This window comes from Garra rufa, chromosome 9 (assembly GCF_049309525.1).
Source record: "Garra rufa chromosome 9, GarRuf1.0, whole genome shotgun sequence".
Classification (NCBI taxonomy): Eukaryota; Metazoa; Chordata; class Actinopteri; order Cypriniformes; family Cyprinidae; genus Garra; species Garra rufa.
Window position 1 is genome coordinate 35,540,028 of NC_133369.1, and position 15,348 is coordinate 35,555,375.

The 15,348-nt window shown below is 36.2% G+C and overlaps 1 protein-coding gene across 1 annotated transcript in view; it reads left to right on the forward strand.

Annotated features, from left to right (window-relative positions):
- ulk4 (unc-51 like kinase 4) overlaps positions 1–15,348 on the forward strand; it is a 177,957-nt gene that overhangs the window by 39,727 nt on the left and 122,882 nt on the right. Inside the window, exons 12-13 of the mRNA XM_073847841.1 lie at positions 7,092–7,175; positions 12,307–12,503. Coding sequence (XP_073703942.1) covers positions 7,092–7,175; positions 12,307–12,503 — 281 coding nt within the window. The remainder of the gene's footprint in view (positions 1–7,091; positions 7,176–12,306; positions 12,504–15,348) is intronic.

The window sequence follows — 15,348 nt, forward strand, 5'->3', positions numbered from 1 at the left end:
CTTCTACATAGGGCTGGGCCATATCATACCTTTCAAGGTAATACCGGTGTAATGTTATGGTACGATATGAAATTGACATATCGCGATAGAACTTGGACTTAACATGCGTGCGCAGTGCTGGTGTTTTCATGCGGTCGCACATGGAGCGAGAAGCATGGCGGCATGCACAAGCAGAGCATTGACTAACACGTGAACCAGAATTGGTTTGCAAAAAATGTGCAACATCCGTGGCGTGGAACTGCAGTGTTTCCCCTACCATTATCTTAGGGGGGCGGACCCCCCCCCCCCCCCAAACGGCACCTCCCGCCCCCCTTGAACGTCAAGTTCGTTTTATTTTCGATATAGCGCCAGATCACAATAGAAGTCATTTAAGGTTATCTTTCCTATAGAACATGTCTATACATTGTTCTTTTATTAAACAAACTAAATTGCCTTATGTTATTTATCTTATTTACACGAAGGCATGTCATTTCTGTCTCTACATGGTCGCGCATTTACAATGTCTCCTCCGCGAAAACACGGACTGGATCGCGGACTCCATTCATAAAAACCGAATTTACTATAGCACGGAATGCCGCGGAATTCGTCGATTTTTGGATTAATAAATCAAAAGTTGGTCTGTCACTTAATTCAAATCACGATATGGATATGGATATTAGTATCTGTGAAAACTGAAATGTAAAAAGACCATTTTAATATGAATCCTACATGTTCCGTTTGCCTCTGTATGTATGAATGGTGGAGACAATTTTTTTTTTACTACACGCATACTGAAGCACGCGTGACGCTCCCGCTTATTGCATTTGCATCTCACATGAACAGATAAACTCAATCACCAAAACTGCTGTGAGTGTCACTTTTACCGTTTCATTTACTGAATTATTTTACCGAAAACTAGAATCATATCATACTGTACACACAGAAACTTCAGGCAGCCTGTCAAAATAAAAGTATGGTTTAACATGAAACGGAACAATATTAGTCTTGTATTACTTTTGTACAGTATAATGTAGGTGTTTATATATTCCTATTTAAATAATTGACTTAAAACAATATATGATAAAAAATAAATATTACAACAAGATTAACCGCTTAATTGTAGAAAAAAATACTACAATTATTATTTAAACATTTTAAACTGAATATAACTTTTCTTCCATGTATTGATTTTAACAGTAAACCTCTGTTTGTTTGCCCAAAAATAAAAGGGTTTATTTTTCATTTGATTAAAAATAAATAAATGCTTATGCTTTCATTTGATTATCAGAAAAATTAAAACACATAAGAATTTCTAAAAGAAAAAAAAAAAAAAGAAAAAGATTGTAGAGCCCTACTGTTCAAAATGTTAAAATAGAGAGTTTTGGACTTATTTTTTCACTGAAATAAATGTTTTTGTTATTACACAAAGTAGGCTAAAGTACCGGGAAAAAAAGTAACGTTGGGTACGTTGGGTAGCAGTTTTGAAGTATTTTGTCTAGCGTCAATTATATTGTCAGTTATATCGTTATCGCAAATTTTGCTATTTATATCGTGATAAAAATTTTTGACCATATCGCCCTGCCCTACTTCTACATCATTTATTCATCCTAATTTCAGCATTTACTAATGCATTATTAAAATTACATGTTGTGTTTGTTAACATTAGTTAATGCGTAAACTAACATGAACAAACAATGAACAACTGTGTTTTTATTAACTAACAATAACAAAGATTAATAAATTATATAATAAGTGTATTGTTCATTGTTCGTTCATTTACGTTAATACATTAATGTTAACAAATGACACCTTATTGTAAAGTGTTACCAATTACAGTTGGAAATATAATATGCACCTTTATAAAACATTTAAAATAGTTAGTTGGCTTTTTTCAATATAATTTTTTTTCAATATAAAAGGTCGTATTGACGTTTTTGGCCTTTGCTGACTTCACCCCTACACCTACCATAATATGCATTAATGTATTTATTAGGTATATCGATAGATGCCAGAAATACAGATGCTGGTCATATAATTAGAATATTTTCAAAAAGTTGATTTATTTCACTAATTCCATTCAAGAAGTGAAACTTGTATAATGTATACATTCATTCCACACAGACTGATATATTTCAAGTGTTTATTTCTTTTAATTTTGATGACTATAACTGACAGCTAATGAAAACCCCAATTCAGTATCTCAGAAAATTAGAATATTGCGAAAAGGTTCAGTATTGAAGACACCTGGTGCCACACTCTAATCAGCTAATTAACTCAAAACACCTGCAAAGGCCTTTAAATGGTCTCTCAGTCTAGTTCTGTAGGCTACACAATCACGGGGAAGACTGCTGATTTGACAGTTGTCCAAAAGACGACCATTGACACCTTGCACAAGGAGGGCAAGACACAAAAGGTCATTGCAAAAGAGGCTGGCTGTTCGCAGAGCTCTGTGTCCAAGCACATTAATAGAGAGGCGAAGGGAAGGAAAAGATGTGGTAGAAAAAAAGTGTACAAGCAATAGGGATAACCGCACCCTGGAGAGAATTGTGAAACAAAACCCATTCAAAAATGTGGGGGAGATTCACAAAGAGTCGACTGCAGCTGGAGTCAGTGCCTCAAGAACCACTACGCACAGAAGTATGCAAGACATGGGTTTCAGCTGTCGCATTCCTTGTGTCAAGCCACTCTTGAATAGGGTTGTGTATCGAGAACCGGTTCCATTTTAGAACCGGTTCCAAATTTCCATTAACCGGGTATTCGATAAGACGCGCATTTCGATTCCGCTTAACGATTCCCGCGTTCGCATTTTAATGTGATTTTCAAACGATTTAAGTGGAGGAAAGAAAAGAACTTGCGCATTGTTTGCGTGCAGCGCACACATCTGAAACGCGAGCACGGAGAACAGCGGTCCTGATGCGGGCTCCCGACCTGTGTCCGTTCTCGAAACAGTTCCGTGCATCTCCACTGCAGAAAAGGTTGTTCCGGCCCGGAACTGACTTCTTTCACATTTATTGACCTGTATGAACGAAATACGTCAGCATATCCTCATAAACACAGCGTTTTTTTTTTTTTTTGTCTTGAGTGAACGTAAACAGATAAGAAAGAAAACGCATGTGTAACAGTATTCTTAGGTCTGTGTTTGGTGTTAAAGAGACAGCCGTCTAATAAACGTGCCGCCTGTCATAAATGTTAATCAAAGAACAAAAGAAAATCATTAACTGACTGAATATCTTTTATAAATTTAATGAGGACTAATCAATATTTTATTTATGAAAAGCAAACTATGCAGTGTTTTTAAACTTTTGATTTCACTTTCTGTACCTGACATTTGTTCAGTTTTATTTATGCTATTGCTAATTGATTTGCTCCTATTTTATTACTTGTCTTTAACAATTTAATGTTTGAAATTTATATTAGACTAGTTGTTTGTTTTCTGTGGTATTATTTGGTAAAACCATAGGCAAAAGACAGAATAAATATGTTTGACTTAAAACTTTTTACTGGATTTTTTTTTATCATATTGGAATCGGAATTAGGAATCGATAAAAATCGGAATCGATAAGCAGAATCGGAACCGGAATCAGAATCGATAAAATTCAAACGATACCCAACCCTACTCTTGAACAACAGACAGCGTCAGAAGCGTCTTGCCTGGGCTAAAGACAAAAAGGACTGGACTGCTGCTGAGTGGTCCAAAGTTATGTTCTCTGATGAAAGTAAATTTTGCATTCAGGATCCCAGAGTCTGGAGGAAGAGAGGAGAGGCACAGAATCCACATTACTTGAGGTCCAGTGTAAAGTTTCCACAGTCAGTGATGGTTTGGGGTGCCATGTCATCTGCTGGTGTCGGTCCACTGTGTTTTCTGAGGTCCAAGGTCAACGCAGCTGTATACCAGGACGTTTTAGAGCACTTAATGCTTCCTGCTGCTGACCAACTTTATGGAGATGCAGATTTCATTTTCCATCAGGACTTGGCACCTGCACACAGTGCCAAAGCTACCAGTACCTGGGTTAAGGATCATGGTATCCCTGTTCTTAATTGGCCAGCAAACTCGCCTGACCTTAACCCCATAGAAAATCTATGGGGTATTGTGAAGAGGAAGATATGATATGCCAGACCCAACAATGCAGAAGAGCTGAAGGCCACTATCAGAGCTACCTGGGCTCTCAAAACACCTGAGCAGTGCCACAGACTGATCGACTCCATGCCACGCCGCATTGCTGCAGTAATTTAGGCAAAAGGAGCCCCAACTAAGTATTGAGTGCTGTACATGCTCATACATTTCATGTTCATACTTTTCAGTTGGCCAAGATTTCTAAAAATCCTTTCTTTGTATTGGTCTTAAGTAAAATTCTAATTTTCTGAGACACTGAATTGGGGTTTTCATTAGTTGCCAGTTATAATCATCAAAATTAAAAGAAACAAACACTTGAAATATATCAGTCTATGTGGAATGAATGTATACATTATATAAGTTTCACTTCTTGAATGGAATTAGTGAAATAAATATATATATATGACCAGCATATATATATATATATATATATATATATATATGTATAATATGTGACCCTGGACCACAAAACCAGTCATAAGGTTAAATTTTACAAAACTGAGATATGTACATCATATGAAAGCTCAATAAATAATCTTTCCATTGATATATGGTTTGTTAGGATAGGACAATATTTGGTCGAGATACATCTATTTGAAAATCTGGAATCTGAGGGTGCAAAAAATTCAAAATATTGAGAAAATCACCTTTAAAGTTCTCCAAATTAAGTTCTTAACAATGCATATTACTAATCAAATTACATTTTGATATATTTATAGTAGGAATTTTACAAAAAATCTTCATGGAACATGATCTTTACTTAATTTCCTAATGATTTTTGGCATAAAAGAAAAATCAATAATTTTGAACCATACAATGTATTTTTGGCTATTGCTTCAAATTCGACTTAAGACTGGTTTTGTGGTCCAGGGTCATATATATATTTCTTGAGGTTTACTTACACTGTAAAAAAATAAAAAGATTTTCAACCCTAAACTCACTCTGTGTAAAATTACCTGTTTTAAGGGCAGTGCAGAAAATTGGGGCCTGTGGACTATTTGTCGATGTCTTGCACTGGAGGCAAGTGTTTATGCAAACGACTGCAACTGAATGACGACACCTTGCACCTCAAATCCAAAGCGAGCCATTTTCGGAGGGTTATCTTAATTATAAACAAAGCACTTGTAGGATGTATTAAGCATACAAATACCTCTTTGATGTCAAAAGATCAATATAAATTTGGTTTATCATGTCATGACCCACTTAAAATCATGCTTTTAGCAGTTAAATTGTCAGGAAAACTACAGCAAATTATGGTCTATACCAGAACAGTGGTTCATACCTCAAGTTGGCCATATCTCAGAATCTGCAGTGGTTACAGTCTTACTTGATTAGATATTTCATTTTCTAGTGCAATATAATTGCTGCATTTTAAGGTTTGGCTTACATCTGTCATGCCCCATGGACTGTTTGGTTTTGCCCATTGTTTCACCCCCCATTGGACTGTTGTATTTGTTTTTTCCCTCTGCCCATATTTGGTCCTTCCTGTTTCTGTCCTCGTCACAGGCACTAATTATCAAATTACCCACACCTGTCTTGTCATATTATTTTGTCTATTTAAGCTGTGTTCAGTTCAGTCTTCCTTGTGCAATATTAATGTTGTGTTGGATGTGTCTCCCTGTCTGGATTTCCCTGTCTGAATTACCTTTTGTGGATTTTTTTTAAAGAACTTTTGTTTAATTCTCATCTCCGTTCGTGTCATACACCCAACCATGACAACATCATTGTTATTCAAAAAATAAATAAATATAGAGAGAGAGACGGAGAGTGAGAGAGAACTATTTAGTCAATGTTAATTATTTCTTTATTAACCTGTAAGTAGTGTACAGTGTACAAGAAGAGACCAATAAGATGGTGCTATTTTTCACAGAATGATCCCTGCTTCCAAATTTATTTCATCAGCCACTGGGGGGTGGAGTTTTCCCCTTGTTCTGCTGCTATCCCATGACAATGAATTTTAACAGCCCTAGAAAAAGTTTGGGAAGTTCTCTGTAAGAACAATTTGCCCACTGAGGTACTAACTCATGGATATCAGCTTACTGCAGAGGTGCTTCCAATCTGGAAAAAGAAAGGAGGAAAAAAAAACGAATTAACTAAACTAAAAACGAATCTTCAGAAAAAAAGTCTTCAGAATTGCTAAATTGGCTTTAACATGTTTTATTAAACTGCATAACTGCATAACTGCATAAACTGCAACAAAATACTAGGTATGGTAAAATGTAGCCTTGAGTTCATGTATAAATTTTAAATAAATATAGTTTAAAATACAAAAAAATGTAGATTAAGCAAGCTTGAAGATATAAAATTAAATTACATAAACTCAGACAGATTTACTTTTATGCTCATATTAATTATTCTATGCACGCATATTTTGCTTCATTTTAATTAAGAATAACTTTCAGTTCATTTGTGATAGTGATGCATTAATAAATGAGAATCACTGTTTTAATTATAAAGCTGTTTGCACGTTTTAATTTTTTACTTAGTTTAGAGAGGATTTTCAAGGCCAATTTGTCTTAATAAAATTCTACCTTTATTAAATGTAATCATAAGTTTTAAAAAAGCATTACATTGGAAAACGTTCAACTTTATAACAGCCTGCATAATCCAGCTACATATAAACAGAAATCTAAATCAGGCCTTGAGTTGTACGAAGGTCTTGCTCACGAGCCGCTGTTGATGTTGACGATCAGTCTCAGCGCTGTGCTGAACGCAAGCATTAGAAGTTAAATGAGAGGAGGATGTTGCTTCGCAGCGTTCCCCGCTTTTCCCTCTAATTGACACGATCGTTGCTTATCATTTGAGCTGTGTTTCCCGTACCTGCCTGAGCCAGCGAGCCTGTCGTCTTATTTACCGTCACAGGACTTTATTTATTTAGCCTCATTATGATGGTGGCTGCATTTTGCTGCTTTTAATTGTTCCCCCAATGAGTCTCAGTAATAGTTCTCTCTTTCTCGCTCACACTCACACACACATCCTCTCTTTCCTTCCCCTGCAGGAAGAGAAGAAAGAGCGCCCAGGAGGATTGTGGGTCGTTCCTGCTGCCGCCTACACCGTGTTAATGAGGTGCCTTCGGGAAGGGGTAAGACTGCTACACTGTCCTCACAGAGTGTGTGTAAGTGTGCGCACGAGTGTGTGCGTGAATATGTGCACATGGGGGCGGGGGGATCTGTCTGATAACGAACCTCCCCCAGCCCTTATAGGCATTATTCGCCTGCCGCGAGTCAAGGGCGCTCACTCGCTCGCTCGTCAGTCAGTCCTGTCACACAAAAACACTCGCTCACCTGCAGCAGAAATGCTCACGTAACCGCACCTCCGGTCGTTTCAGTAGCAATTAACCACGCTGGCCTGCATTGTTTGAGAATGGAACCATCTGCATGAAGACAGACATCAAACTGATCAACTCTAGTCTGAACAGACTGTGTTTACTGGGAGTGCTGAGAGCTTCTCTTCCACAGGGGACCGAACACCATACAGACTCCCTCATTATTCCTTTATTAGCAGGGGAAGATCTGCCATTAAGAAGAGAAGTTAGGCGCTGCAGTTTGTGTTGCCGACAACCCCTGATCTTCAGCGCTGCAAGAAAGTATCGCTCGGAAGGAAAAAGTCGGGTGGGATAAAACTAAAGTTTGTCTAGCTGTTCTGTGGCTGCGCTGCTGTTTTCTGGCTGGTCAGCTGCCAACGATTGGCGAAAGTTGTGCCCTCCAGTGAATGTGCCCAATTTTAGCCCTCTGCTCCAACTTGCTTATGCAGCATTTGTTTTTTTTTTCGTCTCATCACTTTTTGCCGGCGGTTAAATTTATATTCTTAGCTGCTTGAAGTAGTTCTTGCTGGAGTTCATCTGATTCTCTTGAACTTTCAAGGTCGATTTCGAATTTGTTTAGGAGCTGATGGTCTGTGATGATCAACAGCTGTTTTGTGTTTTACTTTCGTTAAAAACACGTCATGTTTATCGATGCATCAGCAACTTTCTAAACTTCAAAAGTGGTTCTTAGCTGACATCACAGTTGTTTCTGCTTCAGATGGAACACCCCATTGACTGTCTGATGCAAATTGCATTCAAAAATGGCTGGAGGTTGGTCAAAACGGCAAACTTCAGTGTTTACCAAAATACACTTTTTAAAAATACAGCTTCCGAAAGATTTGTTTGTTTAATTATTATTGTTTATTTATTTTTTACCTGTAATGGGTTCCCCAAAGAACCTTTTAGTGAACAGTTCTTAAAGGGGTCATCGGATGCAAAACTCATTTTACATGTTGTTTGAACATTAATGTGTGTTGGCAGTGTGAACATTAATGTGTGTACACAACCACCCTACAATGATAAAAATCCTTAAAAGTAATATCCCTTTTTAACATCAGGTCATTCTCAGTTTCTTGTCGGTGTGACGACACACTGATTGAGGCCACTCCCACGATAGTTAATTTGACATGAGCGTCTTACTTTGATCGCCATTGTGTCGATTCAGGTGCAGGGGAAGACAACAATGTCTCAGATTAAGCTATTGAGGTGTTTTGTTGTTGGATGTAATAATAAACATAGCAGTGGTCATATACTCCTGACATCTAAGCCACTGAAGATGCAGAGGATTAACGTTACTTTAATTTTTGAAAGGAAAGCGCCGATCCCAATCTACTTATGCCTCTATGTACGTGTGAATCATTCATGATGCAGCTTCACCAACAGCAGAAGATAGTATAAGGGTTTTTTATGCATCTTTGCAAATTACCTTTCTTAATAATGTGCTAGTAAGCAAGTTTTGCAGCTAAATGCGGCTAAAGTAAACATTACTGGTCATCATCCCATGGCAGAAAGGGGCGGGGCAAACAGAGCTCATTAGCATTTAAAGGAACATTCAACAGAATGGCTTGTTTTAAAAAGAGTGGATTTTGACAAGGTAAAAAGAGTTTTTTTTTGTACACTACCATTGAGAAATTTTAACCAAAGTATGTTATAGACTTCTCATTAAGACTCTAAAGAATCATATCTTGTGGAAAATGGGCATCTGATGATACTTTATAGGGTTAGTTGACAACAATTTAAATTCTGTCATTAATTACTCACCCTCTTTCCAAACCTGTAAGAACTTCGTTCATCTTTGTAACACAAATTACACTATTTCTGATGAACTCACGCGATCAAGGCCCAGAAATGTAGTTAGGAAAATCATTAAAATAGTCCATGTGACGTCAGTGGTTCAATCGTAATTTTATAAAGCCATAGAATACTTATTAAACTGTCAGAACAAATTCATCTTGATAATGTCAGACAACTTGGATAGAAAGTTATGTAACAAAACATAGTCAGGTCAAAATGTCATATCATTTTGGGTTCCAAATTTGTACCAATTTTACTGGTAATCCATTGTATGAATAATGAATTTGGGGTATAGTACATTACACTCTTAAAATAAAGAGTGTAAAAGGTGCTTTAAAAAGTTCTTCACAGCGATGCCATAGAAGAACAATTTTTGATCCCACAAAGAACTTTTTGTAATCTGAAGAACCTTCTTTCACCACAAAGAACCTTTTGTGAAACAGAAAGGTTCTTCAGATGTTAAAGGTTAGTTATAGAACCATTTAGACAAAAATGTTATTCTATGGCATTGTGAAGCACCTTTATTTTTAAGAGTGTATGTCAGGGGTTCCCAAACTTTTCCATTCCACTAAACACCTAGACAAGTATAATCTATTTCAAGACCCACCAAAATATTTGATATCAAAAAACAATTGACATTACTGTAAGCTTAATCTTATTAAAAAGTTGTATATGGCATAAATAAAGTATTGATGAAAATTAATTATTAATTTATTGTAAAACTGTAAAATTTCACTATTAATATTCTTCATTTACAGATCTCTCTATGAAGTGATGATATTGCAAGGAAATAATAGGAAATTTTGTAAATTTTGTCATGCTAGCGTGGGGAAAAGTTAAAATCAGTGTTACAGTTAACTCTTCATTTGTGCCCTGCTCACCCCGTACATGTAAACTGTTTTTACGGACCATTTCCTTATTGGTGGGTAGCCAAATGCATATGAAGGGACAAAAACAGCCGAGTTTAAACAGGCGGTAGAAATGAATGAACATACCTGAAACCGTTTTCGTAACATTTGAATTTTCCGGTGTATGCAATTTCATGCAGAATAGAGTGCAGTGAAGTGAGTGAGTTTCTTCTCATTAATAATGCAATTTCAACTTCAATTTTAATAATGAACCATTGCTTTGAGACCCTCACTGATATTACAACCCGTGCAACATTTTTTTAAATTTAAAAAATATCGCAGTTCGTAATTAATGTTGGTATATCATGCAGCCTTAGACTGAACTGTGTGTGAGTGTATGTGTGTGTCAATGAAACGCAATTTAGCTGCACCACAAGTAACCAAGAATGGGAGGTGCAGAAAGATCGGCCTAGGTAATAATGAGGTTCATTGGTTGCATGTCTTCCCGTATTAGTCCAGGGCATGAGGAGTGGTAGCTAAAAAAAAAAGTGATAATCGAAACATTTCTTATTTCTAAAGACTGGAGTAATGTTGAAAATTAAATTAATGACATGGAGAACAGTTTTAAATGATGTTTTATAATGTTTAAATTATAACAGTTTTCAAAATATTACTATTTAAACTACATTTTTGATTAAATAAATGTAGCCTTGGTGAGCATAAGAAACTTGTACCTAACTAAATTTTGGAGAAGGCAAGAATCCCCAGTAAGTGACTGGTTAGACATGGTGTCTAAAGTACACTCTATGGAAAAGATAACATTTGAAATTAAAAGTAAAAGTGTACACTTTAAAAAGATATGGGCCCCCCTAAAATCAAAGTATTCATTATAAATAAAACATATTATAATAATTATTTTTCTACACAATCCTCCTTATTTGTTTATTACTTTATGTGATTATTAAATACTATTATCAGTTGATTTTTAAATAATATTATTTGGAATTGAGGATCATAAGAAATTTTATATGAATATGTGATTGTTTTGTATTTATTTATTTATTTTGTCTTTTTTATTTTATAAATTTATTTTTTACATACAAACTGTCTATGTATGTAAATGTTGTTGATACTTTTCGTATTATTTTGTGAATGTGTGGGTGGTGGGTATTATCACAAAAGAGAAATTGAGAAAATGAGAAATAACTAAAAAAAATACCTATATAATATAATAATAAAAAAAAATACATATATACATCTATTTTTGGCTTTGCACATTTTAATATACAGTGGATGCCAAAAAGTGTATCTACAGCTGAAAATGACCATTGCATTATATCAAAATATCAAACACATTAGCAAGTTATATTAAAGAAATGTAGCTTACTTGAAAGAAAAAAAAAAAAAGTTGATAAAGTTTAGACAATATTGTTCAAAACTAACATAAAGATTAATTGGGCACTTTATAAATCAAAATGCATGCAGCATTTTCATAGTTAATGTGATAAACTACTAATGTGATCAGTACATAAATTTAGTGCTGAGAAAAGCTCTAGTTTAATATTTTGTATTTAATTCAACAACATTAAGTATGACCCAAGTGTTTGAATACATCTAAGGCTACTTTATGCCATTATTTTATATTTTAATCTATTTACAGCTATTATAAAACAATAATATGAAAACATCCATTCATTGTCTGTCAAACATAACATGAAAATAATACTTAGTGTCAGCCAGAATGTTAGTATCAGTGCAGCCTCTAACAAACATTAAGCAGAGATAGAAGCAACCTGGGAGAGAAAGAAAAATGCACCTCTATTGTAGGAAACATGGCTTATAAACTAGTCTAGTTCCTCGCAGTAATAAGCTCAGTAATCAGAGAGAGCGCTAGCCCTCCAGCACTGTTACTCCCCAGCTCTCTCTCCCTCTCTCCTTTTCTTCCCAGCAGCACTGCCACCAGGCTGTGCAGTTGATCACTCTCTCCAAAGCAGGTCTAGACTGACAGCGACACGATTGGAGCCGAGGCAACGGCCAGATGCCGGCGCGCCTCCCCGATGCCGCCTTGCTAATTACACCCGGCGAACATTAACAGCACATCTCTTGGAAAGCCATGAAAGAAACGGGGGCTAATTCAATTCCACCGATTCCCCAACATTAGCGTCATGCGAGTACAGTAATAAATCCGTGTGTGTTTTGAGGCTGATGTAGGCAGTAATTGTAATGCCTCGCTTTGCTGACCTGCTTGAGAACCTCTGCTGATTCAGAGAGAGCTGAGCTCAGGAAACAAGACATCAGAGAGGGAGAAAGAGAGGGAGGGATGGGGAATTAGAGGGAGAGAAAGAGAAAAAAGGCCAGGAGGTGATGATGGGAGAAGGTTGGGGGAGGGTAAGAAGTGCATAACACACACAGAGAAGATGAGAGTAACAGAGCTAGCCGGAGAATATTGTGTGCTCAATCGAGAGTGAGAGTGCTCTTAATTCAGAAAGACAGCCCGAGCAGCATGCAGACAGGTTTTCAGGTCAGACTGCAGCTGGAAGAGCCGTGCGCGATTGTGTGTGTGCGATTCCATGTGCGTGGATGATGAAAGGGTTGTGCTCACTGTAAGTGGCATGTAGCAGAGCCTTGGGCTGCAACTGGGCATCACACTACTCTTCCATTAAATATTTATTACACACACACACATACTGTGCATATTCCATCCCCTCCCTATTAGCTCTGCCTGTAATGCCTCTCTATAGTGCGCGCTGACCCTTCTATGACTCTGAATATCTGTGATGCAGTTTATACCAATGTGTTTTTGCCTCTGATCTCGTCACTCCGTAATCAAACATGCTCAGCCGCTCCACGTACGCTCTCTCTTCGCGTTTAGGAAAGACGCTCTGCTGAATCGGTCACGAACAGCCATTCGATATGCATCACCCTGGGGACCGTTATCATGGAGTGTGTGTTGATCGCGAAGGCTATGTAACTTTGTTACCGAAGGCTATCAACATGCTATATGTGGTTTGGGTTTATTTATTTATTTATTTTCTGGAAAAGCTCAGTTTAAGTTCTACATGAAATGAGAACTGTTTACTTAATAGACATTTCTGGTCATATTGTGCACGTTTTTCAAATAATTAAATATTATTTTAAATTATGCTCACCAAGGCTGCCTTATATTAGTCTTGTGCAAAAACACAAAATAAAATAACTTAATTTTAACATTTACCCGTCACTAACAGTCTAAAGCAGAGCATGCTGAGAAAATGACATTTGGAATAAGTCATTCAGTTTGAGTTGTGTGTAATATAATTAGTTGAGTTCACATAACTTTTTCTATTAAGTACAATGAACTTTCAATAATATTTGAGTAAAATGAAATGGTAGCCAAATCGATATTTAAGGGTCCAAGGATCCATGCTAAAACCCTATTTATTCAGTTTTTTTTTTTTTTTAAACATTTCTTCTTCTCTAAAACTGTGGAAAGGTGACCATAAAGTCCCAAACATGCTTGTCTTAAACCTCACCTATTCAGATAACAAGCAAACTGTGAGGAACCAAAATGTGGAATCAACATGTCCCATACTATTTGTTTAAAAAAAAAAAAAAGATTAAATAAAACAATTCTGTGCAGCCCTACCGCTGTCATAAAAGTGATGGCTATAATGGCAAAATGCATTGTGCATTAATGCAAATGCAAAAAAAGGTATCCATTGGAATAACACAAAGATGTTTACTTGACCTTTAGCCTTCATGTTTTAGACAGAAAGCATCCTTTGAAGTCAGAATTTGGCAAATAAGTGTGAATGTTTGATTCATATGTTTTTGAAAACAAACAAACAAAAAACAACAACAAAGAATTGGATACTTTGTGGTGTGAACTTTTATTATATATATTTACTATAAATATAAATGCATACATACACTACCAGTCAAAAGTTTTTGAACAGTAAGTTTTTTAAACATTACAAAATATAATAATAATAATACTGATAATAAATGTTTTTGAGCAGCAAATCAGAATATTAGAATGATTTCTGAAGGATCATGTGACTGAAGTAATGATGCTAAAAATTCAGCTTTGAAATCACAGAGATAAATTACATTTAAAAATATATTCAAATAGGAAACAGTTATTTTAAATGTTAAAACTATTTCAAAATTGTACTGTTTGTGCTGTACTTTGCTGTAATATGAAACTGTTACTAAAGCAAAGCCATGATTCTAATGATGCTGAGGATGTTTAGTTTGAAAATTGTCATTTACAGAATGTTGGTGCATGGCACTAGTGTTATCTCTTCTACTCGTTAGTGCTGTTTGTTTAACCGTTTCTCCTTCTAATATAGTGTTCTGTGTAGAATTCAAATAGGTCTGATACATTTTATCGTCTGTGCCGATTCACGCATATGATCCGCTCCGTGCTATCGTGTCTCTGGACCAGAGCAGATTACGCTGCAGAAACCAGAGTTCTTTCGCCCCATTGGAAAGAATATTTATACTGTCTGAATCATTCCCTGTCTCCTATATACTATGGTATGCCATTCACCATACAGAAAATACTATGTGTATAAGTGACTGATTTCAGCTGTAGGTTCAGTGTGTATTTATAGTATATACTATATGGGGTGGGGCGCTTCTAATTCTAGAGACCATTTGATTGGATGGAACGTTTGATGAGCGGCTGAAGTGCAGGGTGATGTCATCAAAATCATTGATACATATTGGAGGAAGTTAGAGACTGTAAGTTTTAAATGCTTATATTTTCTAAATGCAAATTTTGTCATTGTTTTGGAGCACACTAGCTTATAGATGAACTAAGGCTAAGACATACTAAAAAACTACAAACTTCAAAATTTACTTCGTGGGGACTTTAAATGTACTGAATTTTGGTTGCACCATGAGATGATTTTCAAATATTAATAAGCTATGAAACATGTAAAATTATTATTCCATTTGGGCCATTCTATTAAAAGTAGCCAGAAAATGATGGTTATATATATATATATATATATATATATATATATATTATGTGGTGGGCCGATATCGGCGTTAACGTGCTGCGTTAACGTGAGACTCATATTGCGCGATAAAAAAAATATCGCCGTTAATCTATTCTCAAAGTTGGGTTGGGAGCTGGGTCTAAACTACGCAAGGCTATGATGACTTTCACCTTGATATTTTAGCGCGGATGACGTATATCTAGTTGAATTGCACTGTAGGGGGCGAGAACGAGTCTTCAACTTCTGTGAAATTACCACATCAAATGAGACGTGCTGACATGGATGCAGTTATGAAGCCGCTTCAGGGCAGGTGCGTGCGTTGCT